Consider the following 18,667-nt stretch of genomic DNA (forward strand, 5'->3'; position numbering starts at 1 on the left):
ATTTAACCACAGTTTGAATGTGATTGGTTAATTCTGAACATAGCCGCATCCTTACTTATAAGAGGGTGTGTACCCTTATGCAACCATGTTATTGTAAGATTTTTATTCCCCTCCCCGAAAGATTTCAGTCTGCTTTTTAATTGAATTGTACAGCTTATGTGTTATATTAAGAGTGGAAAAAATGCTGAAGTAATTTATCTTGGTCTGATTTCTTTACATCGTAAAAACCTGGCATTTTAACAGGGCTGTTTTTAACAGGAATTTATATAATCACTGCATATTTATTTATTTATTATTAAATTTATTTGCCACTCATCGCCTATCTGACAATTGCAACATAAAAACATTTTAAAAACATTAAAATAATCAACTATAAAATAACACAACAGATAAAACTACTAACACAAGATGGCAAAGGAGGGGGCCAGATGCATGGGAAGAGGTGGGATTAGGTTTTAATTAGTCAACTACATCCAGTGTGAAGCTTCCTCATTGGGTCTCCATGCCACCTGGCAGAGTCAGGTCTTAAGGCTGTAAGTCAGGAGGGTGGAAGCCAATCTCACCTCAGGGAGTAGGATGTTCAGAGGGCAGGAGCCATGGCTTTGGCTGATGGGATCCGTAATATACCCTGTAGTATACCCCCTCTGCTGGCGTGGGTGAGGCGGGCCAGTTCCATCAGGGCGGTCCAAGTAGCCTGCACTCCTCCCATGCAGGGCTTTAAACATATGTACTATAACTTTTTAAATTGTTTGTTATAAATACAGAACACTAGATCACTTTTATCTCCTCAAAACTAGGATCTAAGTGCCAGTAGAAAATTTTCTAACCTCTTTGGAATCCTATGAGGTAGTCAAAATAGTTCACAGTAAAAGCATCTTGTTGGGGGAAAGATTAAAGCCCCAATTTTAAAACAATTCTGAAACTCCCTTCCCTGAATTCTGTTTCACAAAAGCAAGATTGTATTAACAGCTATATTTAACATCATAAACTTCAACACTTCTGTTACATCTATCATTTCAATACCTCAGCATTCAATGAATACCAATTTATTTCATGTATCCTATTCAGTTTTTGTGATTGCTATATGCATCCTTCCATCAACTTTGGTTTAAAAGTATTAAGTGCATGAATTATTTTCTATTTTAAATCTATCCTTATTTCTTCAGTTACCAAAATTCAGCAGAGCAAGATTCTGTCACTATTGTGCATTAGTAAGTTCTAGAGTCCAGGCCCACTGACAGGGAAATGTATTGAAAGATAACAGAGGTGCAGCCACCATCATTCCTTTTTCTCCCATCGAAATCCAGGGCAATGATTCTTCATATCCTATTAGCCTCACCTGAAATTATAAAAAGCTATTATAAATGGGAGGAAAGTAGGAAGAAAGCTTTTCAGATGAAAAATGGATTCATGTGTCATAAGAAGAAATAATTAGCTGCTCTCATGGATTACACAAAATCATGGCTTATTTGAAGTACAATTTAAACTAGAAATATGTTAATTGATGTTCAATCTGTGGTCTGCATTTTTTTTTTGCTGGAAATCCGTTCAAACTCCACCATTCCGAAGGGTGTTCATCACAAAGTAGATAGCTAAATGTCTATGAAGGTTCTCAGTCAACCAGGTCATGGTTGTCCCTTTCTTTCAAAAGGCAATTGAACTTTCTTGCTTTGCTTGAAGAAGCTTCTTCAGTTCTGACTGAATGGTGCAGAATTGCAGACTAAGGGATTTAGGTGACCTTGAAGGCACAAATAAACCTCCACATGGCTTCAACAACTCTCAGAAAGAGGGCTAACGACCACTTGATTGCAAGGAATATAAATCCTTCCATTCTCCACCTTTCAGTCAGAATTGAAGAAGCATCTTGAATGAGAAGCAAAACATCTTCAAGCGAAACAAGAAAGTCCAGTTGCCTTTTGAAAGAAAGCACCTTTCGGGCAACTATGATCTGGATCAGGGGTAGTCAACCTTGGCTCTTATATGACTCGTGGACTTCAACTTCCAGAATTCCTGAGCCAGCCATGCTGGCTCAGGAATTCTGGGAGTTGAAGTCCACGAGTCATAAAAAAGCCAAGGTTGGCTACCCCTGATCTGGATGATGGAGAATCTCTATAGACATTGAGCCACAAAATCAAACCAGGAACTAAACCTAAGGATCTCTGTCCATACATATGCTCAGCCACAGTGGCAGTAGTAAGCTAATGGCTACCTTGATTTGACAGCCTAAAACCTTGTTTTTTCATCAGCCTTCCACATAGCATATTAAGTAAAAAAAAAACCCATTATATAAATTTTGCAGTTTTCTGCACATTTGCCTGGTTGTGACTAAGTTTCATGCACAGAGATTACTAAATTACATATCCAAATAAAGATCTAGGAGGCTGCAGTCCTTAGACCTTCTTCCACTGAAGTAAAATTTGTTTTGGCTACACGAATATCAGGCATGTTTGATTAAAAGTAGTTCAAANAAGGGGGGAGGCCTGGCGACGCTGCGCCCTGCCGGGCGCTCACTGACAGGGCCGGGGGGGCCGAGGCGGCCAGGGAGGAACAGCCAAAATGCCCCCTCGGCTTATGCGCGGGTCACCAATTTTTCCCAGTTCTCTGTGGGAAAATCGGTCCCTCGGCTTATACTCGGGTCGACTTATACTCGAGTATATACGGTAGGTAAAACATAGGGGGGGAAAAACTTTTTTTCTGTTCCAGTCTAGGAAGAGCCACACATAAATGGCTGTTCCTGCTTGTTTCCATTGCCAAAAATCTTTGAGCAGGGCTGTGTTAATGTGGAAAGTTATAGGACTGTCTTTTTTTATTTGAACATTTTAGTAGAATTTGCTTCTGATAATTCTTGAATTGGGATACTGCAGTCAACTAATATGCTTGGCAGCCAACAAAAAACTATGATGTGAATACTCGGCTCACACAGAGATTGAGAAATGCTGAGCATGTAAATGGAAGAGTTGGGAATCCATTCATTTGTATCCCACCTGCTTATCACTGTTGCATTGTATAGGGACAGTTTGTATTGCATACGTTCATGATGTAGATATTCAGTATTTATAGTCTTAATGGTGGCTGTGATATCAGTATATTGCAAAAGTAATTAAGCAGACAGACTTCTGTATTTTCTTCCTATCCTAGTCTTTCCAGTGCCAGTCTTCCTCTAGCCAAGATAATTCCAATAATAAATGGGCAGATCCATTCAGTCTGCAGCGAAACACCTAGCCATTTTGTTCAGGTAAGAAAGCCACTTTTTTGCCTGTCTTAAAATGAAATTCTATTCAAACCTTGAAAATAAGTCTGACTTAGTTTGGTAGGATTTATTCTTAGGTAAGTGTGTTTAGCACTGAAGCCTTAGTCTATTTTAAAATTATATATCATCCTTGCTGAATCTAAATTCCAGTGAGTTTTAAAACGAAATTAAAATAACAGGGAATAACAAATCATGAGCAGATTAAGATATTCATCATTAAGGTGGGACATTTTTTCAACCTATTCTTTATTCTCATGACTAGACAGTAATAAAAGGAGGAAAACTTAAATCTTTTTGAGACAGAAAAAAAGGCTTTAGGCTTCCTTTATATTCCCACCCCTTCCCAAATCTTTTACATCTCTTCTATTTCATATATTTTAATTTTGACTTTGCGCTGCTTTAGTGTAGATATGCTAATACTGCAAAGATTCAATTTCAGTTCTTAATATGGTAAAAATGGTACACCATGATAAAACAGAGCAAATATCAAACATCTGAATATTCTTTTTAGGACTTATTAATGATGGAACAAGTGAAAGACTTCGCTGCTAATGTATATGAAGCCTTCAGTACCCCACAACAACTAGAGAAGTAAACTGCTGTTCAATATGTACAGAATATACTATTTAGTATCCAGTTATTGTGACTATTCATTTTGATAATGAAACTCTTAACAGAGTGCTATAGAATGACTGTCCTTGTAAATCAAACACATTTTAAAAAGTTCATTTCCAAATTTTTATAATGGAATTCCTACAGCTGACTAAAGTAATTATTAATATAAAAAAATCTTTGTGCTGTAAGCCTTTGCATTGAGGCAGTCAATTTTAAATAACTTGTTTACAAAAAAGCAGTGCAATGAGCACTGTGTCAACAGAAAGCTTCTGAAGATTAATGGCAGTCTTTACAATTGTGCAGACTACCACAGCAACAGTATGATGGGAAAACTAAGTCCAGTCGATTTTCAGGCTGGAGTAATAAAATCTTTCTGCAGTTTCTCTCCTATTCAGCGACTTATCAGTTGTATTAGAAACACAACATGACAGTGGGCAGATGGAACAAAAATAACCCAGTTATTAAACCCAGTTCTGGTATATCTGACACCATTTTCCCCCATCGGTAAATGAGAATGGGTTTTAGTTGAAGTTTCTCTTGGCACAAAACCACCATACAATTCTCACTCTACAACTGAATAAGAGGGACTTTGATCAAAAGATCATTATGCTCCTATTATATTTCTGGTGGTGGATGAGTAATTATGCTTTTCTCTTTTTTAACCACCAAATGTTTTTCTTAAGCTGACTTGGGGGAGCAGATAAGCAACCCAGCAATGGGCTAGATGGCTTTCAAAGTTTTAGGTTCTTCAGACTGGGACTACTATATGCTAAGGGTCTGCTGTGGTCTGAAAAGTGCAATGTTGAGCTTGCTGTATAAGTTTGGAATTGAAATGCATTGTTTCTAGCAAAAATTATGTTTACAATGTTTATAAATGGCTATTGCTGTATACATTCATTTTGTAAATATTTTTAATTTGTATTTACTTGGATCCCTACAAAATATCTGAATCACAATAAACTATTTTGACAGATTACATACTGTCCTGGTCAATATTGTTTATGGGATTAGGAATTTATTGTTTAGAGTTTATCCCCAGTTCTTTGAATGTAAAGTGAAACATCAGATAGTTGCAAAGCTGCAGTTTAATCAGTTAATACAAATAATAAAAGATCTAATGTAACAATACAAGGTAACAATAACTAAATCTCAAACGTGAATTTATCCCTTTTGAAGTTGTCTTAGACAATTTCACTAGTGATGCTCTGCATAGAAATATATTATAAACATTAAAATGAAAAACTTATTTTCAATGGCAATAATCTATGTATTTTAAGGTAGGAACTAGGCCTCTTGGAAATAGAGTGCATATAAAAAATCTACACAGCCCTACTGAAATGCCAAGTTTTTTTGGGGGAAAAATCAGACCAAGATAATTTATTTCAGAATTTTTTCCAATTTTCATAGAAACATAAACCGTACAATTCAATTGAAACACTGAAATCTTTCAGGAGGAAAAAAAATAAAAAACAATAACGTGGTTGCATAAGTGTGCACACCTTTAAACTAATACTTTGTTGAAGCAGCATGGCTTTTGCTGTAAGAGGCAACTGAGTAAATGTCAAAAAATCCTATTAGAACAGTTGAAAATGGGCCTGATCAGTCACTTTAATGGCAACTGTGTACTACTATTTAACCACAGTTTGAATGTGATTGGTTAATTCTGAACATAGCCGCATCCTTACTTATAAGAGGGTGTGTACCCTTATGCAACCATGTTATTGTAAGATTTTTATTCCCCTCCCCGAAAAATTTCAGTCTGCTTTTTAATTGAATTGTACAGCTTATGTGTTATATTAAGAGTGGAAAAAATGCTGAAGTAATTTATCTTGGTCTGATTTCTTTACATCGTAAAAACCTGGCATTTTAACAGGGCTGTTTTTAACAGGAATTTATATAACCACTGCATATTTATTTATTTATTATTAAATTTATTTGCCACTCATCGCCTATCTGACAATTGCAACATAAAAACATTTTAAAAACATTAAAATAATCAACTATAAAATAACACAACAGATAAAACTACTAACACAAGATGGCAAAGGAGGGGGCCAGATGCATGGGGAGAGGTGGGATTAGGTTTTAATTAGTCAACCACATCCAGTGTGAAGCTTCCTCATTGGGTCTCCATGCTACCTGGCAGAGTCAGGTCTTAAGGCTGTAAGTCAGGAGGGTGGAAGCCAATCTCACCTCAGGGAGTAGGATGTTCAGAGGGCAGGAGCCATGGCTTTGGCTGCTGGGATCCGTAGTATACCCTGTAGTATATTCCTTCTGCTGGCGTGGGTGAAGCGGGCCAGTCCCATTAGGGCGGTCCAAGTAGCCTGCACTCATCCCATGCAGGGCTTTAAACATATATACTATAACTTTTAAAATTGTTTGTTATCTAGTACCTCTAAGAACAAATACAGAACACTAGATCACTTTTATCTCCTCAAAACTAGGATCTAAGTGCCAGTAGAAAATTTTCTAACCTCTTTGGAATCCTATGAGGTAGTCAAAATAGTTCACAGTAAAAGCATATTGTTGGGGGAAAGATTAAAGCTCCCATTTTAAAACAATTCTGAAACTCCCTTCCCTGAATTCTGTTTCACAAAAGCAAGATTGTATTAACAGCTATATTTAACATCATAAACTTCAACACTTCTGTTACATCTATCATTTCAATACCTCAGCATTCAATGAATATCAATTTATTTCATGTATCCTATTCAGTTTTTGTGATTGCTATATGCATCCTTCCATCAACTTTGCTTTAAAAGTATTAAGTGCATGAATTATTTTCTATTTTAAATCTATCCTTATTTCTTCAGTTACCAAAATTCAGCAGAGCAAGATTCTGTCACTATTGTGCATTAGTAAGTTCTAGAGTCCAGGCCCACTGACAGGGAAATGTATTGAAAGATAACAGAGGTGCAGCCACCATCATTCCTTTTTCTCCCATCAAAATCCAGGGCAATGATTCTTCATATCCTATTAGCCTCACCTGAAATTATAAAAAGCTATTATAAATGGGAGGAAAGTAGGAAGAAAGCTTTTCAGATGAAAAATGGATTCATGTGTCATAAGAAGAAATAATTAGCTGCTCTCATGGATTACACAAAATCATGGCTTATTTGAAGTACAATTTAAACTACAAATATGTTAATTGGTGTTCAACCCTGTGGTCTGCAATTTTATTTTTTTTTGCTGGAAATCCGTTCAAACTCCCACACCATTCCGAAGGGTGTTCATCACAAAGTAGATAGCTAAATGTCTATGAAGGTTCTCAGTCAACCAGGTCATGGTTGTCCCTTTCTTTCAAAAGGCAACTGAACTTTCTTGCTTTGCTTGAAGAAGCTTCTTCAGTTCTGACTGAATGGTGCAGAATTGCAGACTAAAGGATTTAGGTGACCTTGAAGGCACAAATAAACCTCCATGTGGCTTCAACAACTCTCAGAAAGAGGGCTAACAACCACATGATTGCAAGGAATATAAATCCTTCCATTCTCCACCTTTCAGTCAGAATTGAAGCAGCATCTTGAATGAGAAGCAAAACGTCTTCAAGCAAAATAAGAAAGTCCAGTTGCCTTTTGAAAGAAAGCACCTTTCGGGCAACTATGATCTGGATCAGGGGTAGTCAACCTTGGCTCTTTTATGACCCGTGGACTTCAACTCCCAAAATTCTGGGAGTTGAAGTCCACGAGTCATAAAAGAGCCAAGGTTGACTACCCCTGATCTGGATGATGGAGAATCTCTATAGACATTGAGCCACAAAATCAAACCAGGAACTAAACCTGAGGATCTCTGTCCATACACATGCTCAGCCACAGTGGCAGTAGTAGGCTAATGGCTACCTTGATTTGACAGCCTAAAACCCTGTTTTTTCATCAGCCTTCCACATAGCATATTAAGTATTTTTTTTTTGGGTAATATATTTAAAACGTCAAAAGACGTGTAAACGGACCAACACTGATTCAAAGTACGTGTCTCTAATGATTTAATGTATAGGTTTATTTCTAGATCCTCCGACGTCAGGAATCTGGAAGAAGGTGACTTCATTTTAAACAAAACCGATGTGCTTATAGTCCGTACAAACTAATTTTCATCAAGTTTGAAGCCATCCTATCATGTGAACTTGTTATTGCTGTTCTGTTATGGTCTTCATCTCAGGACTATGAAACCAATCATGGCTAGGCTATTTGGTTACTGAAACATATTACACATTATAGTTTCCCAGTTAGATTCCTGAAAGGAAATTTGGGGGTGGAATAGGACATGGTGATAGAGATGGGCAGTTGCATCAATTATCAGATGTTTCTGATTTACTGAAGGATCAGAGTTTGTTGTGGTACGTACATAGTCCAGTCTGACATAGCATGTTCTGTATACTAATGCTAACTATTTCTCCAGAGTTCCACCTAAGCAGCAGTAAAAACAATCTTAAAAGTCCATACTCACAAAAGCCCCAAAAGATAGACATAACAATCCCTATTCATTGGAAGAGAGGATCAATATGATCTTTAGTTTGCAAATGCCTAGTGGCATTTTCTGATGTTTTCAGCTATAATCTGAATCACTTACCTTTGTTTGCCCAAGAATAGCTTTTGGTTCACCCAGTGTCAGAGTTCCTGAAGATGGCCACTTAAGGAAAATGGCATACAGAATGCTGTTTTCTGGTTTGAATGTGTACCTGATGGAGATACTGTATTCTATTATGTATCTTCAGTCTTTCAAAATAAAAATCTTTGCAAGACCTCTGAGAAGTAACAGTAATAAAACTATTAACAGATATTTTAAAAATTAAGTCGCTTGCCAGGAACAATTATGATACTTTGTCTTTTGGGGAAAAGGAAAATCTAGAGCAGACATGTCAAACTCACGACGTCATGTGACGTCGCGCAACGTATCGGGACAGTTTTGCCATTGCCGGCAATGGGGTGGGCGCGGCTTCTACGTGATGCATCTAGCCCGCGGGCCGGCAGTTTGACACCCCTGATCTAGAGGCAAAAAACAGTAGACCGCTGCCCTGCTTGTTATCCCAAATAGGGACAGCTGATGTGGGAAGAGAGAATGAAATGACGATTGAGTTTTGTGATGAGTATTTCCACAAACAAATAAACTAATAGTCTACCAATACTTGATCATTAAGTGTTCTAAAACTGCATACATTTTTGTGAAGAAATGTTCTTTAATAGCTTATAGTTTTTAGAAATGCCAATAACACCAAGACTGACGTATATGTACCAAACTCCTAATAAGTAGCAGATTGGAGGTAATGGGAGCCAGGGCGTATTCTGGAATATATTATAGCAATCTAGGGTTGTTATCTTACATCACGAAGGAAGCACATTTTGAAATCGCATGAAGGTTTTTCTCGAAGCAAACAGCAGTCTCAGGAAGTAATTAATTTGGATCAGAATAAATAGTATCCTTTCCCCTTATATCTACTTCTTTCAAATCTTGTATCTACGTCTTTCAAAATATATTAGAGATCAAACAATGTATAAGTATGCATTAGCAATTGATTTCTGTAGCTAATATATCAATCCATATATAACCAATCCTGCTGGAAACATCTACAGGTATAAGTCTTTCACTTCTGCCATTAAATCTAGCACTGAAACAAATAAATTCATGTTTCGTTTTAATTCAATTAATTTTAAATGCAGCTTTGTATCTAATCATTGCTGCCCAACACATTCTTATTTCTGACAGTTTTTTTAAAAAAAAAACTATGTTATCTGCAACTGATGAAAAGTTGAGCAACAAGTTTTATCTATGTTCCTAGCCAAACCAAATGTGAATAATAGGAAATTGTAACTGTTCATCTTCTGCTGAACATCTATTTTAGTTTCCTCCCTCTTCTGCAGCCACCTAAATATAAAAATTCAGGTGCAATCATACACAATTTTAACAACATAACCCTATATGTATGATTACAACATAAGGCCCAGGTTACTCACAAGTAAATCTTGTTCAGTTTAAACATGTTTAAGACTACTTAGTTACTTTAATATTGTCCAGATCACTGATCTCATAAACTCACCAGACTCCTGGTGTTATACTATCATTTTGGGCTCTCCAAGTTTTTGTGCTGAAAATAGCTTCACCATTCAATGCCAACCAACTCCCCATTTGCTTCAGACGCTCTTCAAATACAATAGGAATGCGGCCATCATGGGTGGGCCCAATATTCATCAAAAGATTTCCTCCACATGCTACTGTCTCTACAAGTTGCTGAAACAATTTAGGAAAATTAACAATAAAGATTCTAAAATTCAAAACATCTGTTTGAGTTTTTCCGGTCTAAATAGGTATTTTTGTTATAATGCTGTCAGTGCACTGCTGTAGGTTGAAGCAAAGTAGAACTATTCAAGTGGAGTTGCCAATTCTCTGAATCACTACAAACTTCTTATTCATGAGCTCATCAACATCCTGCTCTGTACTTTACATTGTACTTTTGTCCTATGTGTGGCATTAGCCAGCTCTGTTCATCTTCATAATAGATCAAGTTTCTCTTAGTTCCTGGTGTTTCCTTTTGCTCATTTGACTGAAAATCAGGTCTATGTTCTAGAGGGATACACATATAGCAGATTACTTGAAGATTACATCTGCAAAGTTCCCATCTCTATGAGCTGTTTAAATCCACTGAATTCAAAAAAGAGTAAACTGGTAAAAACTTATTATCTTTAAGCATGTGTATAGCTTCTTTCTAAGTCTGAAATTATGAAGTTACCGAATAACATATTCAGGATTATGAAGTTTCTTCTAGTACTGCCAAATTACTCAAAGAAATAACCTCAAAGCTTTTGTTGAGAGAACTTCATTTCTTATGGGAATTGACCTGATGAGTGAACATAAAATAAATTTCTAACACAGCATCTTAGAACTTTACACAAACAGAGATGATGCAGGCCAGATCACACATTGAGCTAAGCCAATTTAGGCTTACTTGGTTTGATTTTATGAACCTAGAGATTGTAATTTTTGTACCATGATTTACGGTTTAGTGCAATGTTTGAACATATACAGTAAATCTAGGACATGATGGATTTAAAGGATCAGGATTTTGAATGGATCTGGATGCTCTTTGGGAATTGGCTAGCAAAAACTGACTGAATATATTCTTGCTTCTGTTTGTATTTGAGAAAACCGATCACATGGTATTCTGGCTTAAGTTTTGTAATGTGATATCTATAAGAATGGTTCAAAGTTAGATTGTATAGTACCTACATCCTGTATTTGCAAAATTTCTCATACAAATCAAAGAAACAAACTAAAACAGAAAGAGTAAAATGTGGAGTGAAATTGGGAAGATGAGAAGGGAATGAAAAGATAGGAAATTAAGTACTTTTTGCAAAATCTAGGATAACAAATTGTAAGGTTTAATTAGTTTATAAATTAATTTATAATCAGTGTTGATTCTTACTGACCACACAGATTATATTCAGGATAATTTGTCCTCAATCTATTCCTTCAGGTCTTCCAATGGTGAAGCCATTGCTGTAAATGAATCCATCTACCTTACTGCTAGTCGTCCTGCTGTCCCAACATTATGGCCAAATCTACAGGGGTAGATCTTGAATAACTTTTATCAATCTGAGGCTGTGATTTGTGCCTCAATTGGAAACTCTGGATTCATTTTTATGATGATCCATTTGTTTGTTCTCTTCGCGAACCACAGAATTTTTAAGTCTTTTACAATACCAAAATTAAAAAATAACAATACTCCTTCTAGCCTACTTCTTTAAATTATAATTTTCACTTCCATAGAAGCTTTCATTTCTTACAGAAAAAAACAGGGCCTGCACAAGTCTGATAATTGTAGATATAGATACATTCTAGCATATGAATATATTTTCCAAGGTCTTTATTGCTACTCTACCAAATGCAAATATGTGACTTATTTCTGCTGATTCTGGAACAGTTGATAATTGATCCTAAAAGGCAGAAGCTATCCACTCTCTCCACTGTCTGTTCTAAGGCTGGTTCTATACCTGTCATCTTTCATTTTAGTCCCATTTTTCCACTGTGCTCTTGATTTTTATTACTAGAGCTTGCAGATCCTTTGTGTTTTTACCTATCAGAATAGTATCATCAACTTGGGGCAGATTAGCGATACATCTTCCTCCAATTGTAAAACCATATTCATTTTCTTCCAATCCAGCTATCCTTAATATGTATTCAGCATTTTGGTTTGATAAATAAGGGGAGAAGATACAGCCTTGTCTCATTCCTTTACCAACCTAGAGCCAGTCTACTTCACCATATTGTCCATACTATTGCTTCCTGACCTTTGTATAAGATATGCATGAGAATAGTGAGGTGTTCTGTTAATTAGTTATTCTAACAATATATAATTTGTTACAGTTTTGAAATAAGCTATTAATATTTTCGGGGGGGGGGGAATTAATAGTCCCCATACAATTACAGGTAACATTTTGACTTGCCTTACCTTTATGAGATCTTCAATAGTCAGATAATCACTTAATTGTGCATTCCTTCGGTATCCCCAAGACTTTTTGTCAATTGTCATACAGTTCTCCCACTTATGGGACAAAAGATGTTTAGGACTGTATCGATCTGCACAAGTGAAATAACCTCCGTGTTTGCATATTGTGCCAGCTCCCCAGCGATCATTTGTTACAACTGTTTCCTTAACAGGGCTGAAAAATTAAAACACATTGTGCCAACTCAAAACTGCAAGGATGTTTCTTCACTGAATATAAGAAATAAACTTGAGAGGAAAAACAGGATATAACGAAACTTTCTTCAACTGAACTAAAAGAATAGGTCCATTATTCCCAAATGTCAGGTCAGGTCTGTCTGTCTATCATACAAATAATCCTCAGGTTACAATGGTGATCGGGGCCAGAATTTCCATTGCTAAGCAATGCAGTTGTAAAGCACAACATCGTGCAATCCTGAGGCTTAGTGATGATAATCCTGGCATTCCTGGTTGCCATCATAACCTGAGGACCACACAGGTCATTAAGCGGGGGCCTCATGTGATTGTGACTCTCTACCAGCTCCCTCATTGACTTTGTGGGAAGCAGGCCGGAATATATGAAGTTGCAATCACGTATCCACTGGGATGTTGACGGCCAGAATTCCAAGCACCGGTCGTAAGTAGTATTCATTCAGTGCCCCTGCAACTGGTATAGTGTCATTTGCATGCAAAGTCTGTTGTACTGAGGTCTTGGAAAATCAAGGTTTCATTGTAATTATATTTTTAACAATTAGGTAAAATCTTAAAACTGTTCCTATTCAGATTTAATATTATTTGTTTTCTGAATATGCACACGTCAGATTACTTTTTCTTCCATTCTGATTTTCAGAATCTTAAAACAATAAATGCCTGACATGGTTGCTATAGTCTAATTCTTTCTTCCTTGCTAGATAGTGGTCCTTCAGAGCAGAGCAGAGCAGTGATGTCTGTGGGGAAAGGGAAAGAGGGACCAAAATGACACAAGCAGCCTCACGTGGAGATGCAAGCCGTACTCCTTTTCTACATGGGCTGTGTTGTTGCACACCTTCCCTAAGAGGTGGAACTTGCAAAATGATATTACAACACTGTGGTCTGACCCTGTGGCATCATTTTAGCAGATAGGAATTGGAGACCTGCCAGATGGCTGTAACTTAGTGCACCTCAGCTCCCGTGGCAATGGTGGGAGATGATGGGCAGTGTGGTTCTACCACTAGTCCTGGCCCTTCTCTTTCTTCAAGCGAAAGTACCGTTCAAAGGGACATAATAATTAAGGCAAGCTTCTCACACACATGAAGTTTCCAGATAGAAAATTTTCAAAGTACATTTAACCATAATCGTATGATTTACTTTAACAAAGGGCTTAACAGAAGAACTTAACACATGCAATTTGCTATTCTGAAATTCTCTGTCAAGTAATATACTCCGATTCTGACACATTTTCAGAAAACAAAAGCAACTGTGCATTCCTGGGTTAGAATTTTAGAAATGCCAGTTTTAAATCCATTACTTCTCCATCAACTTTGAAGAAGTGTCAGTTCTCTTGATTGTCTGATACTTGATTTTTGGGAGGCCCGCTTGTAAGTACATTGCAAATGTTTTTAAACATAATATCAAATCAGAGATAAAACAGTAAATCTAAACATAACGAACACAGTGGAACTGCAAATCTTTGCAAACACAAAGAACAAATACAAAGAACAATGTTTGTGGAAGGCAGAAAGCTGAAAAACAGGAGCTGCAACCTTATGATGTATTTAGGCAGTAGTTCCCAACAGGCTCTGGATTAAATCTCTGACTTTAAGTAGGGTGGAGGAAAAGAGAGAGTTATGCATTAAACTGTTAATTCATCCTGTATCTGAATTTCTTTGGCCACCACAAATTGAGAACATAAAATTCCAAATAAAGAAATAAAAAAACAACAACATAAAACTAAGATAAGAAGCTACAAGAACAGTAATAAAAATGCCACAGTAATAAAATGCAACACATAAAATTACAGTAAAACCAGCAACAATATAAATGGTATGGCGTTCTAAAAGAAATTTTAATGGCTGGGAGGATGAGGGTTCAACTGATGCCAAAAAGTATTGTTAACATAAAACCCAGGGAAGCTGCTCTAACCTATTGCTAACAGCATAAACTATGCAAGTAACTCAGAAATTAAATTATGTGGCAGCTGTGTGAAGAAAAAGTCAAACTTTCTCCAAAGCTGGCTGTGATTGGATGGGCACAAGAAATACTCCTAAGTGATATACAAAAATATGAAATGTTTAATTTTTTTCTCTCCATCAAGATATTGTTTTAGATCATAGAATCCAATTAACTATTTTAGAAGTAATACCTTAATCGTAGTACTATTTAAAAATAAGGGAGCAATGTGAACCAAGACTGCAGTTTAAAGTAATCAATAATACAATGTATTATGATTGGGGCACAATTTCCTTCTAAATGTTTAGGCAAAATGCATTATTTCAATACGAAAACAACACATACCTGTCATTATAAAGCCATGCTAGGAAGGCAGTGCTGTTCCAGTAAGTATCTGGAGCATTCCCATCGCCATCTGACCACAGAATCTCTGGTTGATATCGCGTCACAATCTCATAAAGCTCTGGAAGAGTTTTGACATTTGGAAACTGTTGTTTCTTAAATTTGCTAGCAGCATCATCACGGAAGAGAGGGTGGAACCATTCAAACAGTGAGTGATATAGCCCAAAATGTAAGCTTGTCCGGTTTCTAATGGATGTAGCTAACTCCTTCACGAGGTCCCGTTTCGGTCCCATATCAACACTGTTCCAATTCCAGGAATATTTTGACCCCCACAGAGTAAAACCTGGTCAAAGAAAGAAAATGGTTAGGAATGAATTATTTTGGATGTGTACACTATATATTCTGGAAACCTATTTTGCATTTTTGTTTGCCATTGTTATCTCCTGATGTGAGACTAATGAGATTATGCATTGTATAAGGCATCTTCAACAAGATAATCTAAATTTGTATACTGATACAAGATCACTAGATGATACAGGATTGCTTGTCCTATATTATTTCAATCTTCTGTGCAGTGTCCTAGGACAAAATGTAAGATATAAGTGACTTATTATTAATACACCATGCTAAGCCACACAATATACTTATTTAGGGCCCAGCATGACATCTAACTCCATCTTTTACAGATTATCATGTAAACCAAGCCTTTCTCGCTTTTTCTATAAAAGGAGGTAAAAATACCCCTAAATTGAACTGGAATCCTTTTTGGCTGAGTTATAGAAATGACTTGCCATTGCTGTCTTCCATGACGTCTGAGATTTTCCAGTAATTCTGTATCCAAGTATCAACCAGAGCCAACTCAACTTGGCTTCTAAGACACGGCTAGCTACTTCTGCTACCTGCTGCTGCTTGGCTTCTTCTACTGCATCATCATCATCATGGTTTAGCATCGTAACATTACTTTCAGCCATCTTTTTCTTTTTATTTAGAATATAATAATGATATCTCACCCAAGCCTTTCATCTGGTAAAATAACTAAACTGAGCCATTGAGATCCAAAAGAACTATGGTCACTTTACCTTCATGATGTTTTGAAGTCAAGACAATGTATTTGGCACCTGAAGCACTCAGAATATCTGCCCACTGGTTGGCATCAAAGAACTCAGCTGTAAACATAGGGCCAAACTCTTCATAAGTGAATCCAGGTTGGTAGTTTTCCTTCATAAAAGTTACATAAGGTTCCTTCTTTTTCTGTTGCCAATACCACCTGCAAAGGAACAGCATCCCATGTATCTGCATACAATGACAGAAGGACTAAGAAAGACAGACTGAAGCAAATTCTTACACATATCTTGAATGTCCTACTATATGAGCAGGTTTTGTGCAAGTGCAGAACCAGTGTTTTAAAATAATTTTTCTGATAATCTCAAAATGCATCAGATTCAAAGCTTGATAGTCCACAGAAGTCCGGAAACATAGCTTTAGAAGATAAATATATATATATAAAAAAGTTTGAAGTAAACAGAGTATAATTCGGTTTAATTTGTTAACTTTCCCTAGAACACTGGGGAAAGCTGCTGGGAAACATGGAAAGAAATAAGATGACCAGTAGCAAACTGTATAGACTTGAGTTAAATGGTGATACGTGCATCTTTGGAAGACTTGAAACACCACATTAAGGATAGATTATGATGGGGGAAAATATGTGGTTGCTAGGAGACAATACTGAGTTGATGGCACATAATCAATTTATCAATGTCTTGAGGGAAAGACCAGGTCTTTGCAACCTTCCAGAAGATTAATAGGATCAGGCTATCCACTCTCAGGGGAAAGCTGTTCCATAGGATAGGTGCTGCAACAAAGAAGGCATGTTTCCTGGGTCCTATAGAGGATTTGTTTTTACAGAAATGATCTGCAATATGCTCACTCTGCTGAATCTAGTGAAATGGGTTGAAACCATTGGAGATGGATAGTCCTATGCCATGGAAGATTCTAAAGGTGGTAACCAGCACGTTCAATTGCACTTGGAAGTCTACAGGGAGCCAGTGCATCTTGTACAACGATGGTGTCATATGGATAAATATCGATGCACTGCAAACTGTGTGTGCCCCTGCATTCTGGATCAGAACATTGTTCATACCCCATGTAGAGCCAATCTGCTATAACAGTAATTCCTCTAGGAAATAAAATAAGAAGAAATGGACATGATTGCTGATTTAAATGATGCGTATTTGAGAGAAGTGGCAGGTCAATTAACAGCAAGAAATAAAGTCCTTTGGATAGCAAAATCCTTCCAGGCAAGCAGAGCCTGGTTTGTTAATGGTTTCTACTTCCTGGCTTGATCTCCAACTCTACTCTCTTATCTATTTCCAGGATTCACACTGAGTGATTCACATCTTAAAATTAACCCATAAACTACACTTCAAAATCAATGCTGTTGTTTATCCTTGAGTACAGCAGCAAAATTATGTGAAAGGCAGGCATATGAGACTTCCCTAACATACACATACAGACAAACCTTTTACTTAAAAATAGAAATAAAAGCAGAAGTTGCATAAGGAGAACTAAAAATGACACAATTCTCCAAAGGCCCAAGAATAATGAAATCAGCTGAGAATGTTAGCTGGAAAAAGTAAAGGACGAAGGAAAATCCTGCTATTTCAAGATTTTCAAACGGGGCTAGGCAATATAATGCCTATGGGTGCCTCTCCCTGAATCCGCAAAGTGTTCGGCAACACCCACGATTTCCAAACATCCAGACAGACTGGAGTGCTTCGGGTCAGGATTAAAAGGATTAAAAGTACTTTAGTGTTATCACGATTCTCACATTACCCCAAGGGGGGGGAATTTGCAATGAGATTAAGAGCATGCCAGCTTCATTTTATGCCCGCTTCATTTTATGCCCGTCTTCACAGCTGATAAGAATCTTAAATCACACACTGCTCGTTGCGAGTTCCCCAGGAACCGGGAGGAGAGGAGAGGTGAAAGAAAGCGCGTGGCAAAGCTGGCAGACGGGAACCTCACCAAAACCACTCGCTGCCGAAGCTTGGCACGGAAAAAACACCCCAGTGGATGAAAATCCCAAACTTGGCTTCATCGAACCAGGGCGGAAGCGGCCGGGAGTCCAGAGACTCCCACGTCGGGTCGTAGCGACCACCCCGGCCCCATGAGGGGAGCAGGAGGAAGATGAGCAGCGGCAATAGCAGCGGAGGCAACAGCAGCAAGAAACGAGGAAACCCACGCCGGGGAAGGAAGGAAACGACCGGCCCAGCCATGAGAACCCGGGCGAAACTCCCAACGTTTCTCGCTCGCTCGCTCGCTCCTCCGCCGCCGAGTCACATGGACGCCGAGTCACGTGATCACCGGACCTCCTCCTGCTGCTGCTCTCGCCATCGAGGCTTTTGAGTTCTGCCTTGCTGCGGAACGGGTTTGTGTCAGGTTGTGTGAGGTTGTGCAATACGTAGGTTGGGTCAGAGATTTGTGAGACGGTCCTTTGTCTAAGGCTGCAGGCTCGTCAAGATGCTCTCTTGGAAAGGAAAGGAAAGGAAAGGAAAGGAAAGGAAAGAAGGAAAGGAAAGGAAAAAAGGAAAGGAAAGGAAAGGAAAGGAAAAGCGGTGGGATTTATTGACAAGTTCATCCCATCTTTTAGATATGGGAGGGAAAGAAAGATGACATCTTGTAACGTTTACCTGGTAATACAGATAGTCCTCGAGTTACAACAGTTCGTTTAGTGACCGTTCACAGTTACAACGGCACTGAAAAAAGTGACTTCTGACCGTTTTTCACACTTACAACCATATGCAGCATTTTCATGGTCACATGACCAAAATTCAGCCACTTGG

The 18,667-nt window shown here is 37.7% G+C and overlaps 1 protein-coding gene and 1 long non-coding RNA gene across 3 annotated transcripts; one reads left to right on the forward strand and one right to left on the reverse strand.

Annotated features, from left to right (window-relative positions):
- Positions 1-740: 740 nt before the first annotated feature.
- On the reverse strand, positions 741-18,141 carry FUCA2 (alpha-L-fucosidase 2). 2 transcript variants are annotated; one of them, XM_015815309.1, is made up of 7 exons: positions 17,850-18,141; positions 15,905-16,092; positions 14,829-15,168; positions 12,303-12,513; positions 9,894-10,084; positions 8,429-8,537; positions 741-1,339 (listed from the first exon to the last, which is right to left on the reverse strand). In XM_015815309.1, exons 1-7 carry the CDS (start codon positions 18,098-18,100, stop codon positions 1,199-1,201), a joined length of 1,431 nt encoding a protein of 476 aa, XP_015670795.1. In that variant the 5' UTR covers positions 18,101-18,141; the 3' UTR covers positions 741-1,198. The 2 variants fall into 2 exon arrangements, with proteins under 2 accessions (XP_015670795.1, XP_015670793.1); XM_015815307.1 differs by lacking the exon at positions 741-1,339 and adding an exon at positions 6,080-6,851.
- LOC107286871 lies at positions 3,102-4,841 on the forward strand. Its single transcript, XR_001548865.1, has 2 exons — positions 3,102-3,235; positions 3,762-4,841. It is a non-coding gene; the product is annotated as an uncharacterized LOC107286871 (long non-coding RNA).
- Positions 18,142-18,667: the final 526 nt, after the last annotated feature.

Source organism: Protobothrops mucrosquamatus, unplaced genomic scaffold (assembly GCF_001527695.2).
Source record: "Protobothrops mucrosquamatus isolate PMUCROS unplaced genomic scaffold, P.Mucros_1.0 scaffold335, whole genome shotgun sequence".
In the NCBI taxonomy this organism is placed as follows: Eukaryota; Metazoa; Chordata; class Lepidosauria; order Squamata; family Viperidae; genus Protobothrops; species Protobothrops mucrosquamatus.

What these genes read in the sequence shown, in the direction of transcription:
- FUCA2 (XM_015815309.1), bottom strand. Translation starts at nt 18,100, where the DNA reads ATGGCTGGGCCGGTCGTTTCCTTCCTTCCCCGGCGTGGGTTTCCTCGT. An exon ending in TTCGGCAGCGAGTGGTTTTG is followed by an intron (nt 16,093 to 17,849) that starts GTGAGGTTCCCG and finishes GTTCCTTTGCAG; the next exon opens with GTGGTATTGGCAACAGAAAA. An exon ending in CTATTCTTGGGCAAACAAAG is followed by an intron (nt 1,340 to 8,428) that starts GTAAGTGATTCA and finishes TTATAATTTCAG; the next exon opens with GTGAGGCTAATAGGATATGA.